Source organism: Watersipora subatra, chromosome 7 (genome assembly GCF_963576615.1).
Source record: "Watersipora subatra chromosome 7, tzWatSuba1.1, whole genome shotgun sequence".
Taxonomy (NCBI): domain Eukaryota; kingdom Metazoa; phylum Bryozoa; class Gymnolaemata; order Cheilostomatida; family Watersiporidae; genus Watersipora; species Watersipora subatra.
This window is the reverse complement of record NC_088714.1, coordinates 26,343,561-26,356,112: the sequence shown is the minus strand read 5'-3', so window position 1 is coordinate 26,356,112 and position 12,552 is coordinate 26,343,561. Positions and strand designations below refer to the sequence as shown.

Genomic DNA, 12,552 nt, shown 5'->3' with positions numbered 1-12,552 from the left:
AACTAAATTAAATGCAAAAAAGACTTAAAAGAGAGGTATTGAGAGCGAGGTATGAATATTCCATTAGATATCAGTATGTCGATCGGTTTGTATGGAAACAAGCGGGTTTGTTTTCGGTTTATGTGCGAGACTCTGAAGTTCAACGGCTCTGACTCATCGCTTTCGCGTACCGAACCTACCGTTAGAGCACTGCCTAAACTCTATACAGCGACCAATAGGAATGTGTGATTTTCTAAATGTGGGTAAATACACGCACGTGACCTTAACAATGATCAAGGTCTGCTAGAGATTCTGGAGACACGTTACTGACTGTTATCCTATCGGCTGAGCTAAAGAGTTGCTATATCCTATACGCTCTTCACGAAGTGACTGGATATCTCCTGTCAAATGAGCCTATTGCAACAAATTAGGTTTTAGCGTTCTTATCAATCATTTTATCTCAAATTTTATGTTCATAAAATGCCCTCGGGCGTATTGGACAGATTCGAATATATATATATATAATATATATATATATATATATATATCCTGCGACGCTTTTTTGAAATATTTGTATATCTTTCAATATCAACATGTCTGAAGCGGTTGAAATCTGCCATTCAACAAGTGTAAAATTTGCAGATGAAGCAGATGGAAGTTTAGATTGTAGTTGTAACAGTGAACGTGAGACAGAAAAGAAACGAAATCTAACAATGAAATATGGATTGAAGCAGAGACATATGGTGCAGAAGAGAATAAGGGTGGAAGATTGGATTGACAGCCAATTGAAGGTGCTATATGGCATTGAGGTAGGTTACTAAATTCACATTTAAATACCTAAATGCAATGTGTGTCAAACCCAAATATGACACGGGAAGAACATAGCCGTGTTGGGAAAAATGGAGGAAAAATAATCTTAACTGATTACTACAATTGTTAATCATATTGGGGTGTAGTAAACCTTTTTGACGTATGTTCTAGTTATTAAATCAAACACTTGGACTGTGTTTTAACACTTCGGTATTAAAGTCATTAGGTTACAGTTGGAGTGACAGTTCTCAGGTGTGAACTAAAACACAAATGTTGAAGTAATGCATCAGTATTAAGTTATAAAATAGTATTTGAGTGTTTCCACGCTTAGTATTCTTTGTACAGATGACAAGATGACTATCAGTGTTAAACTAATCGTACGATCTCATGAGCATGGACTTGGTTGCACTATATGTTAGTTTTTTTGTTAAAAAGCGAAGCTTGATTAAACACTGCTATGAAAACCATGGTTGAGCCATATTATCTTACGCCTAATACACCCCTTGAAGGAGGGTAGTAATAATCTGATTGAACTTTGCTGTGACACAGTTTTCTCATTGATAACATCGATAGTGGTAGACAGACATGGACTGTAAGAAAGAGAGGCATGCAGACCGAAAATCTTTACTATAGTAAGAGCTGTGTCTGTCTGTCCATCTGTCTGTCCATCTGTCTGTCCGTCCATCTGTCTGTCCGTCCATCTGTCCGTTCGTCAGTTCATCTGTCCGTCAGTTCATCTATCCGTCAGTTCAAATTTACACCTACAGATGTGATCGCGACGTTTGACTGTATGCTTTGAGCATAGATAATAACTTCCAGACAACCATAATTTTTCATCTCCTGAGCTCGTCAGCTCTCATTCAGCAGAACAAACAGCATCGAGAATTGTTAGGGAAGACATTCATTAAAAGTAAAATCTATTTTTCTGTCTGAATCCATGATTTGTTTAGCAACCCAAAGATTCAAACTAAAATATTCTTCATGAGTAGTTTGATGGCTTCAAGGTTAATTAAATGTAGACACTGACAGAAAAACTGAGCTCTCTCCAGCAGTGTTATTCGAGAACACTTGAAGAAAGACTACAGGAATGTTGAGTGACTCTTCAGTGTTCTTATCTTTATAATATGTGTCCAATAAAACTCTAAAACAGATTAGAAATAATACTAATGATAAAGCATTTAAAAACAGTCCCTACCTCTCTCCAGCTCAAATGGATACATTGAAGTGAGATATTTAGAATAGTTAATGGAATTCGACTGGCAAAGGAAGAAAACATGGCCGTACTTCAATGCTTACGTATGCAAGTTAGTGAAGTTTAAATCTGTGATGTCTAGATAGAGTTCATTCATAGAATTGTTGCAGTTTGCAGATTTTAGATCATGGAGGTTAAGTAAATTGGAAATCAACCAAGATATTCTACTTGATCAGATAAAAGTTATAAGTAGTTATGAGTAGTTGTGAGTAGCAGAGAACTAGACATAACAGTCATCGGTATTGGAGGCTGAGCTGATGAAGGAACATCAGCATTGATGTCAGTATTAGCAGGCATGCGTGTCGTTATTTGATCTGTTCACCCGCTCCGCAGCAGATTAATTCAGGGCAGATGCCAGTCTATCGGCAAGAAATGTTTTTGTATACATTTGTAACAAACCAGGTAATGTAGGGAGGTCTTTTTTTTGCAACTCGATTAATAACACACCTGATCTGATGTTTGATTACCAGGCACGCCTATTCAGTCCGGTGTTTCATGTTTGTGATGGAGCTATAGTCAAACTGTCTGATTACTAGACTAAGACTGATGATGCCCGGGACTTCTTTAATTTTGAATTGGATGGTCCAAAAGTTGGCGTTTAAGAGGCTGGTTCTCAGGAACCAGAAGGAGTCTTGAAAAGAGATATTTTTGGCGACCCGATGGAAGGCACGGAGGGTATGCATATGAAGTTTGGATGAAATCTGCCGAAAAGTGTGGAAACACATAGCATTCACTCGGACACACGGACACACACAATGACGAAGTGGAATTTATTAAAATAGACATCGAGTATAATATTAGTACGAACAAAAACAACTTATGCATGAGACAAGCCTGCATATTCTTATATATATTCGCGGAATATCACCGTGTTTCAATGAAGCGGTCAATCCGCAAGTCGTCTGCAAGATGGAAACGACAAAAACCGGCAAGTCAAGCAGGTGGATTATTTGATGGATTAGCGAGTATTGCTACTCGCTAATCTATCGAATGTTTCATGTGTAATGATTCACCGATTTAGGTACATTTATTACCCTGTTGCAGTTGCAGATTTTATGTCATGGAGGTTAAGTAAATTTATTTATCAGGGATTTATTAGGCGGTCAGTTAGTTGGTTGTAGTTCCCATTGTAGAGGGCTGTATTTCTGGATGTAGCACTGAACAAACGATAAGAATGGCTTATTTTGGGTAAGAAAACTTTGAGATAGAACTCTTTATTTTAAACTGAAACTTCTGGTTGCAAAAACAAAAACAAGAGGATGACAGTCTTCTATTTATGGCGGTAGCTTTTGAATTGTCAATATTATCTGTTTTAAGGATAGGGCCCATTTGTGAGTCACTTTTCTCCACAAAATATGCATTTTGAAGGTGGAAGCACACTGACAGAATATCTAAACTACTGGCTAATACTAATTGCACAAAATAAAAATACATGTACTTTTTTACTAAAAATACAAAAAGAAAATACAAGAGCAGGGTAACATCAAAGCATGATTAAATATGGAATTCCCATGCATCTTGGGTCCCACATGCTTATACATGCTTTCCTGGGTATTGCGACATAGATTAGCCAACAGCTTATATCTGCAGATCTATCAGATGATCTGGCAGCTAGAAGCCTTCCGGTATAATGAGCATGGTAAGCAAAATACATTTAGGCTAATGAGTGTACTGTTGCTGAAACTTTAGAATAACAAATTGCTACCAAGAGTTCAGATGTTCTCATTTCCTGATTATAACAAAAGGATTATATAAAATTGGGTAATTCATTAGGATATAACTAGCCTCTTACAGGAGGATACATAAATATTCAGTGTACTAGCTGCATAGTATTATAGGTGCCTTTTCCTTATCATGACAATGTCTTCATGCAAAATGTTGTTTTTTCATTACACGCCAGAAGGAAAAAAATAAGACAGGAAACTGTTACTAATTTGGTATTCCTCAATGCATTAATTAAGACTGCCATGGATTCGATCAGAAAAGCGTTGAGCTTATGGTGCATCGTGGACCAACGGATAATTATCAACATTTTATATTTTTACCAAGATCGGGCTTCTAAAATTTTGATCACATGTTGGTCCATGACCAAAATGTGGTCAAATTTTTAGAAGCCCAATATTGGTCCATGACCAAAATGCGATTAGACCAAAATGCTAATTGGTTCTGTTATCTCGGTAACAAAAAGTTGAAGTTTGTTTCTTGCTGTAGGATCCGAATGACACCTATCCCTGTGACCCAGATCTCGATGAACTCTTGAATGAGAAAGATGAAGGAGCAAGGAGAGAGAAAATCTTGGTAAGTCAGACCTGCGCTAATTCTAAATGTCTCTGTATCTGCTACACACTGCTACACGCAGTATATTGGCAGTAATCCAACAATACATCATGATGATCTATGATAACATGGTTCACACTATCACAAACCCATCTGCATTTATATCTACAAGCAATCTGTAGTATGGAGTTCTCAGTATACAACACAGTCATAAAAACGATGAAATGCTAGTCCCGCAGCAACTATTATGATCGGAAATGTAGATTAAACAATCTGCGACAGCCAATCAGCAATCGCTATTGATGAAGTGGTGCACACTGCGCAGACTGTCGGGGATGGAAGGTTAAATATCTCGAATATTTAACATCAATTTATGGTGCGCATAGTCTACGACTAATGGTCGAGAGGGGACAACCCTGACAAGCTGCGATACAATGTGTCCTAGCCTTTAGATGACTGGTACACAGACATGGCAGCTCCACTCTAGTTCTAAGACTAGCTAGTAATTACTAATGTTTACCAATGCCTTTCCATCTGTAAGGAACACCACTCCTTGCCGTTGTCAGGACGACAGATGGTCTTCCGAGGCAACTTGTAAGATAATTATGGCTCAGCAAGGTTCCATTATTACTTTAAATGGCAAGTCAATTAGCAGACTATTTGGACAACTGTGTTTATTTATCAAATTTATACAAATGAACCGTGTCATAATAGTTCATCTACGATCGACTTTGTTAAACTAAAAGCTTCGTATATTGCTAGTCAGTTTGATACTAAAACTACAGAAATATATTGGTCCCACAGCAACTATTATGAAAGAAATTAATGACCAAGCAATTTGCGGCAAAGGCAAATGATCACCATCGCCGAAGTGGTGAGCATCGCACAGCACAGGCTGTCGTTGAATTATTAGGAAAGTTTGACAACTGCATCTTTTTCCGACGTATCTGCATTGCCTCGACGATGTCATCGGTTTACGGTGAACATAGTCGACGAATAATCGCTGAGAGGCCAACTCCGAAATATGGCGATACAGTGTGAACCAGTCCTCTGGAGTCTCCGCTTGCAGCAAATATTAAAACTTTTCCACAGATTCTAGATGTATATAGTGTTAGCTATAGCTGCCTTCACACTCCATAGAGGTATTAGACAAAGGTTTCCATCACTCCAATGTCTTACAACACTGATGAAGATATTGTTTGATGACAAACTAATTGAATATAACTTAAAGCGATTACAACCAACTGCTTTAGCAATTCACAACATGTCGATGCGTCAAAGATATCATTAGTCGTTGTGCAAAAACATCATTACAGACAGTTTCCCATGAAATCAGAGTAGATTTGTTATAGCCACTCTTTTATTTCGTAGATGATTCTGGTGTTGTTAGCAAGTTGATTCACGTATTACTTAGCTGCCTTAACTACCTAACTACCAAGCACTTTCATGGTTGGTTGCTTCTTTGTAACCTCTTTTGGTTGTTTTTGCTGTTCATTCACAATATTAGAGACTTTTTAGGTCATTTTAGGGACTTTTTAGGTCATTTTTTATTAAATGATTAATTATAGCAATCGTTTGTTTACTGTTTTAGTTCTAAATGAGATCTATACTAAATTAATTTGTTATGTTAGCAAAATGATGTGAATAGGCACAGTAGAAATAACAGCCGATAGTCTTGGACTCAAAACCAGGCATTTCTCTTAGATATCTGAAGGTTGCCGTTTCATTCGTCGAAGCACCCTTTGCAGTACTCATTGCTCCATGGATACATGTCAGAGGAAAAGCATCCTTCATAGGGTCAAGGTCATAGGATCGAGTCTTTGTAATTTCATGCATATCGATATACAGTCAAACATGGATAACTCGTCCACGGATAGTTCGAACACATGGTTAATTCGAACGGTTTCTTTGGTCCGTTCCCACGTAATGATAAATTGCTATAGATAACTCGAACTCAACACTGTTAATTCGAACTGTTTTTTTGCCCAACGGCTACCGAAACGGTTGTTATCGCTTTAGAAAATCACTTTATTCAAAGCCATAGAGGTAAACCTCATCTTTTCGTAATTCATAAGCGTTGTTATTACCACCATCGACAAAATAATTTTGTCAACGACTTTTCTAAAGGTTTGGTCAAATTTGATTTATACTGCTATACGATTAATAGCACGGGCTTGCCGGGTCACGCGCGCAAGGATTTTCGCCACGCACATACAAAACAAAAACAGCATGTTGTTTTGTATGTGCGTGGCGAAAATCCTTGAGTGCGTGACCCGGCTAGCCCGTGACGAATAGTTTTCCGACGTTGATTCCGTGTTGAATCAACGTCGGAATGTTGAATGTTTAAAACGTCTTAAAAAATGTTTTTATTAAACGTATACGTTGTCTTAGCTAAAAAAACTATTCATCGTTTGACCTAAACATAGAATACGTGTGTACATTCAATAAGTATACATTCAAAAAGCGTGAGTGATATACAATGTACCGTTAAACCTCGTAAAACTTTTAATTGGACTGCCTCGGAGTGTTGCTCTTAACGAATCCCAGGTAAAGTAAGGGATTTTTCTTTGGTAACTTTTTCTTGAAGTTACATAAACTTCAAGAAAAATCGGCAAAATTGATTGTGGGTAAAACGCTCAAAAGAAAAAGATGTCTTTTCTTTTGAGCATTTCAACAACGATCAAGTTTTGCCAATGTCAATCTAAAAAAACGTCCTGGCAATAACATCACCTCAAACAACAAACCAATCTCAAGTGATAGAAAAATCTCTATACTTTTTGATAAAAACGTTTTAAACTTTACATTAGAAGCATTTAATTTGAAACAAGCCATTTGTGCTTTTGATTTATATTATAGTTTGCATATGTACATGTATCTACTAATAAATAAGTAAATACATGGACTTGTGACAGTGCTCTGATAACTTGAACGCTCTGATAATTCGAACACTTTTGCTCGGTCCCGTGAAGTTCGAGTTATCCATGTTTGACTGTATATCAAAAAATGCCACTGAGAATAAAATTTTGTAGCATTCTTATCACACCAAATGTGAAATTTCTTGGGTATTCCTAAACAATACTGCAACGATTTCGAAGCGTTCTGCCTTCCATGACCTTCCATGACCTTTCATGACCTTATGGAGAGTCCTTGGGAACAATATGAAATCTTGAAAGTGCAGAGACATTATATGTGTTCACGGAAATTGGGCACTTTCCATAGAACTTCTGCTGGCTTCAGTGCATAAAATTGTCTTCATGCTACCACTAGTGTTGTCCTTACACAGCTAGCATTTGTTGTATCGAATACAGCTGTCTACCCACATAGTCATCATAGCTTTCAGGGTATTTGCGCAATACACTTGAGCTTTGCCGGTATTTGCATCTGCCATGTTTAAAAACCACAAATAATTAATGTGGCTCATCATTTACAGCGTCTAGGCCATCAGTTTCTCATGCATCAAGCTATCAAAGCCAGCCATATTCACACCTCGGTGCCCTTATCACTTGTCAATCCAACAGCTGCAACTTTCCCATTCAGTACAGTAACAGTTTCAGTCAATGACAGTTTCAGTCAATGACAGTTTCAGTCAATGACAGTTTCATACTGATTGAAAATTTTCCCTTCTTTTTTAGGAGCTGCTCAAACCTTGTAAGCAGAGTGAGGCGACTATACAGGTGAGCGTCAAACATTGAGCCACCATTAAGGCTGGTTCACACTATATCGCTGTATGTTGGAGTTGATGCCACAATACTTCAGTGATCGTCGATAATAACAATGTTCACACTATCACAAACCCATCCGTGTTTGCATGAGGAAATATTCCGTGATGTAGTGTTCTCATTTTTCTTTTTAAATTTTCGCGAAGAAACCTCTTTATTTTCGCGTGCTGGAATAAAAAACTAGTCCCGCAGCGACTATCGTAAACGGATATGAACAAATCACACTATCCGCGAATTACCATCGCCGAAATGGTCCACATTTGAAAGGAGGTCATCGATGCTCGGCGAAATATCGGGAAAGTTTGACAGCTGCAAACTTTCCCGACATGTCCGCGATGCTTCGTCGATGCCATCGGTTCACGGCTCACATAATCGACGATGAACGCCGAAAGTAACCGCTGACTAACTACGATATAGCGTGAACCAGCCTTTAGGTTGATATTCTGAATGGTGAAGTAACCAAATCGTAAAATCGCCATATCTTCATATTTGTCTAGACACCAGATTGTAATCACTGGTAACCCCATTGTAGTAACTGTAGGGGCCAGACTTATGTAAAGGTCTGTAATGTGAGATGCACAATTCCGAAGTCATTCATTTTTAATTTTATTATTCATAAGAAATTTGTGCTAGCTGAAATTTACGATCATCACATTTATAGCTTGCACCTCTGCTACTGTTTTGCAACTTTTTAGGACAGAATGGGATAGCCTTGGTTTTCATAGAATGGTACATTTAGTACCATTTCTTGGAAAGTAATAGTTCTATAACTGAATCTATGACACAATGCATCAATAAATTCTAAGATCTTTCATCTCATCTGCAATTGAGTACACCGCTCTGGCCTTCATTTGTGCTTCTAAATTAGTCATCGACTCAAGTGCAACAGTAATGCGACCTTCAAGGCTGTCAACTGAGTAGTCTAGTTTTTAGGTAGTTCTTAAAGCTTGTTACTGATAGCATAAGTATGGAATGATATACTGATTCTATGTGAATTCTGCTTTGTACAGCTCAAAAAGAAATGAAAATCTTGTGCTTTTTGTAAGGCCGTACGCTGAGGATAATGTTTGCGTACAATAGCTCATTTCAAGTTACCAATTCAGTTTTGATAAAACCAACAGGTTTGTGGAGAGATGAAACATTATACACTATGTTTCCATGGTGTATAATGTCTCATTGTCTCTCAATGATGATGTGAATTTGGGGTTGTACGCGCGTTGAATTAACGCGAGCGCTTTATTAAAAAAGAAGTACAGTAATTTTACATCAGAGGTTATAGCCGGATACTCCTCTCTTGCTTTAGCCGCATGCTTTTGAAATAGAAATGACTGAAGTGTGGAAAGTGTTTAAATGGAATTGCTTACGTGGTATTTTCTTGCGCATCATTCATTGTGGAAATGTATAAAATGGAATAGCTTGCACATCATTTTTTGCGCATCATTCGCAAGTGCCATTTCCATTATTCACAAGCATAAAACGTTCAATAAAGATTTGCAAGTAACAAAACTCGCTTGATTAGTGTATTTTTGTCATCTCCATCTTGCGGACGACTCCAACTTGCGAATTGGCAGCACCATGGAAACAGTGAATGGCGATGTCAACACTCCTGTCTTCAAAATGGTTACATAACAGACAAGTCTGTTCTAACTAGAAGTAATTTCTTATATGAAACAATTTATAGCTGTGTGTTTATAACCGTGTGTTGGCGGTTGAAGCTCAGGTTGAAGTTGTCAAGAAATCGATATAGTAGACTATTCACTTGGCTCACTACAAGCTACTACTGTAATATGAATGGCAAATGATTATTGCATCATTTTCATGTATCCGAGGTTTTCTTAGAAATTTAAGTTACTCTGTGGAGCGATGTTTTTCTACCATTTTTAGAGGTGGCATTCAAATATAGGGTGTCACTGTATTTTTTGATTACCCTATCAGAATTTTGGGAAGATAAATTTAACCCTTTCACGGGCGAAGCGATGCTTATGCCGCCTATAAGACTTTTTTAACGTTTTAAAGTTAGAATACGCCATAACAATGGCTGCTATTACATCATACGGTGTTCCTGAAGAGTATTCCCATCGCTCATCAAAACGCTATAAAGTCTTCAGGTAAGATTATAAAGCACATGGACGAATCTGAAAACAATGGATAGGATTTAGACCTTAGTGACTTAGAATCATAGTGCAGTTCTGATTATTGTGACAATTGATCTTCTTAGGTACACCGTCACTAAAGTCATGGCAACTACTACAGCAACAACAAAAAAATTAATCGTTATTGATGCAACAGAATCATTATTAGTACTAATTTGTCGACACTTTTTTATTGTTCACTTTCTATTATGGGCTCTTAAAGATCAAAGAATGCCAAACTGGCAGTCAAATAGAGGTGGCATTCAATTAAAGGGTGGCACTGTATTTTTCAACCCTTCTATAGTGACGTTCTATTAGAGGTGGCTGTTCAAATAGAGGGGCGTTCAAATAGAGTTTTTATGGTAGTTTAATTTTGTTATGAAAACAACTGTTACTGCTAATGTAAGTATGATAGCATTGTTATAGCAACTAATTTCTGAGATGTGCTGTTAGTGTATTTAACTCATTCAAGTCTATCTTTTTGAGCTCGCAAGTCAGCAAAGTTGATTTGTGTTTTCTGCTTTATTAAACTAATTTGAGTTTTAAAAAGTAATGCATGCAGAATCTCTCATTTTTCGCTTCAAAAAAATTTGAAAGTAGCCCAAATTAAAAAAAATGTTTACATGAAGTATTATATACTCAGCAATTTAAATGCAGTCGTCAGCATTTCCCCATCGCACTAAATGCCGCCGTCTATAAGTATGAGTTTAAAATTCAGAAACAGTGTTTATTATTAATAAAATGTTTTGTTTTTAGCAAATGTATTTAAATATTAAGAAACCACACATTGAGAACCTCCAATGCACAAATGTTACTGTATATAGGCTAGACTGAAGGAGGCAACTCCCAAATTGGTTTTGGCAAATCAAGTATGAAAATATTATTACTGTATAAAATTGATCAGTTTTTCTATTACATCCCCTTTATGACAATGTTATTGAATAACTTTTTTCTGCACACTGCCAGCCACAGGCTTAATAGTAATAAAGCTTTACTACATACTAAGTAGCATGAATTCTACTTTTAAATATCGTTGAAGTTTAAAAAACTTTTATTTCTGTTTCCCTTCTCAGTTACTTCATCAGTCCTGTTGGGCCATGTTCAGGTGAAACAATCTATCTACACCATGCTGTGAAGCAGTCTGTCATGTCAATCATCAAATTTAGATAACTTGATATATCAGTTTTCTTTTAATTGGCTATATTGTACATGCATATACAACCACGTTTCGAAAAACAACTGATCACGACCGATCATCGATAACATACAAAAATAATCGTACATTATTGTTTACAGAATGCTAGTCCGAGTTCTTACATGCTTCAACCAACCGCGATCTATTTCTGGTGTGAAGATCGTTTGCTAGCAGTATGTACAGAACAATCCGTGGTATATTTGCGCAGGCATCGGCTGCGATTAGTGGAACTAATGTGAGATTTGATTTGAAACGTCAATATGTATACACATTTTGGACAGTTACAAAATTAACTGACCCTTCAATTGTTCTGAAATTTGGTCACTACATAAAAGTCTTTGTTTAACAACATATTATTAACAGAATGTTTGACCTGAACAAGGTCCAAAAGAACCTTTGCCAGTCGAGCACTTCTTGTATTCCATATGATTCAGGAAGAGACATGACTAAGCAGTCTCTCAACAAGATCATGACTTTATTTCCAAGTCTTTACAGGAAATGGCATAGATTCTACCACATTTATGACAATCTTACAATTTTGCAGGGATTCGTCGATGAACTCATGGAAAAGATGAAGGAATTGCCTTGAGCCTAGCTTGCTGGATGCGACATTACAAGCAAACTTCCGCTACCAAAATCTTCATCATGTCCTGTTGTCAGAAAGGCAACGGAGACTTGTTTGCAAGCCTTTCGCTATATTTAATATTCCTTCTATTTCCTCTAGGAAACCAAAGAGCATCCTGCTTGTGAGTCGGATGTTGAGTAATAGCCTCTGAGTTTAATCAGGGTTTGGGTGATGGAGCTCTTTTCATTCCTCAGCGCTTGCTCAAGTAGCTTGTCATAACATTTGGTCATGTTGATATTATATCAGGCATTGTAGTATAAGAAAGTATCTATCAGCTATCTCCCAAAATAAGCCGTGCCCTATCATTCATAGTTAATATATACTTGGTATTGACTAACCAGTGTATTGTTCTTCGCATGACATCGACTACATGCGTATAAGCAAAAGACCAGCACAAAGGCGCATAGCTTGCCAAATAAATAAAGCATTTGACACTTTGGCTGAAGTATTTACTCATTCTCAATGATACATCCAATTGTAAAATGGTTATTCAATAGTAACACTCAAGTTGAGAGTCAGTAAGAGGTCATGTTTGCAGCACATTGAACTGTCATCTCAAACCG

General features: G+C 37.2%; 1 protein-coding gene across 2 annotated transcripts; it reads left to right on the top strand.

Moving 5' to 3' along the window:
- The first annotated feature begins 287 nt into the window (after positions 1 to 287).
- On the top strand, positions 288 to 12,322 carry LOC137400033 (protein phosphatase 1 regulatory subunit 14B-like). Of its 2 annotated transcripts, XM_068086341.1 has the most exons (5): positions 288 to 383; positions 532 to 788; positions 4,253 to 4,339; positions 7,951 to 7,992; positions 11,909 to 12,322. In XM_068086341.1, exons 2-5 carry the CDS (start codon positions 573 to 575, stop codon positions 11,951 to 11,953), a joined length of 390 nt encoding a protein of 129 aa, XP_067942442.1. In that variant the 5' UTR covers positions 288 to 383; positions 532 to 572; the 3' UTR covers positions 11,954 to 12,322. The 2 variants fall into 2 exon arrangements, with proteins under 2 accessions (XP_067942442.1, XP_067942441.1); XM_068086340.1 differs by lacking the exon at positions 288 to 383 and having other exon boundaries at positions 528 to 788.
- The last annotated feature ends 230 nt before the right edge of the window (positions 12,323 to 12,552 follow it).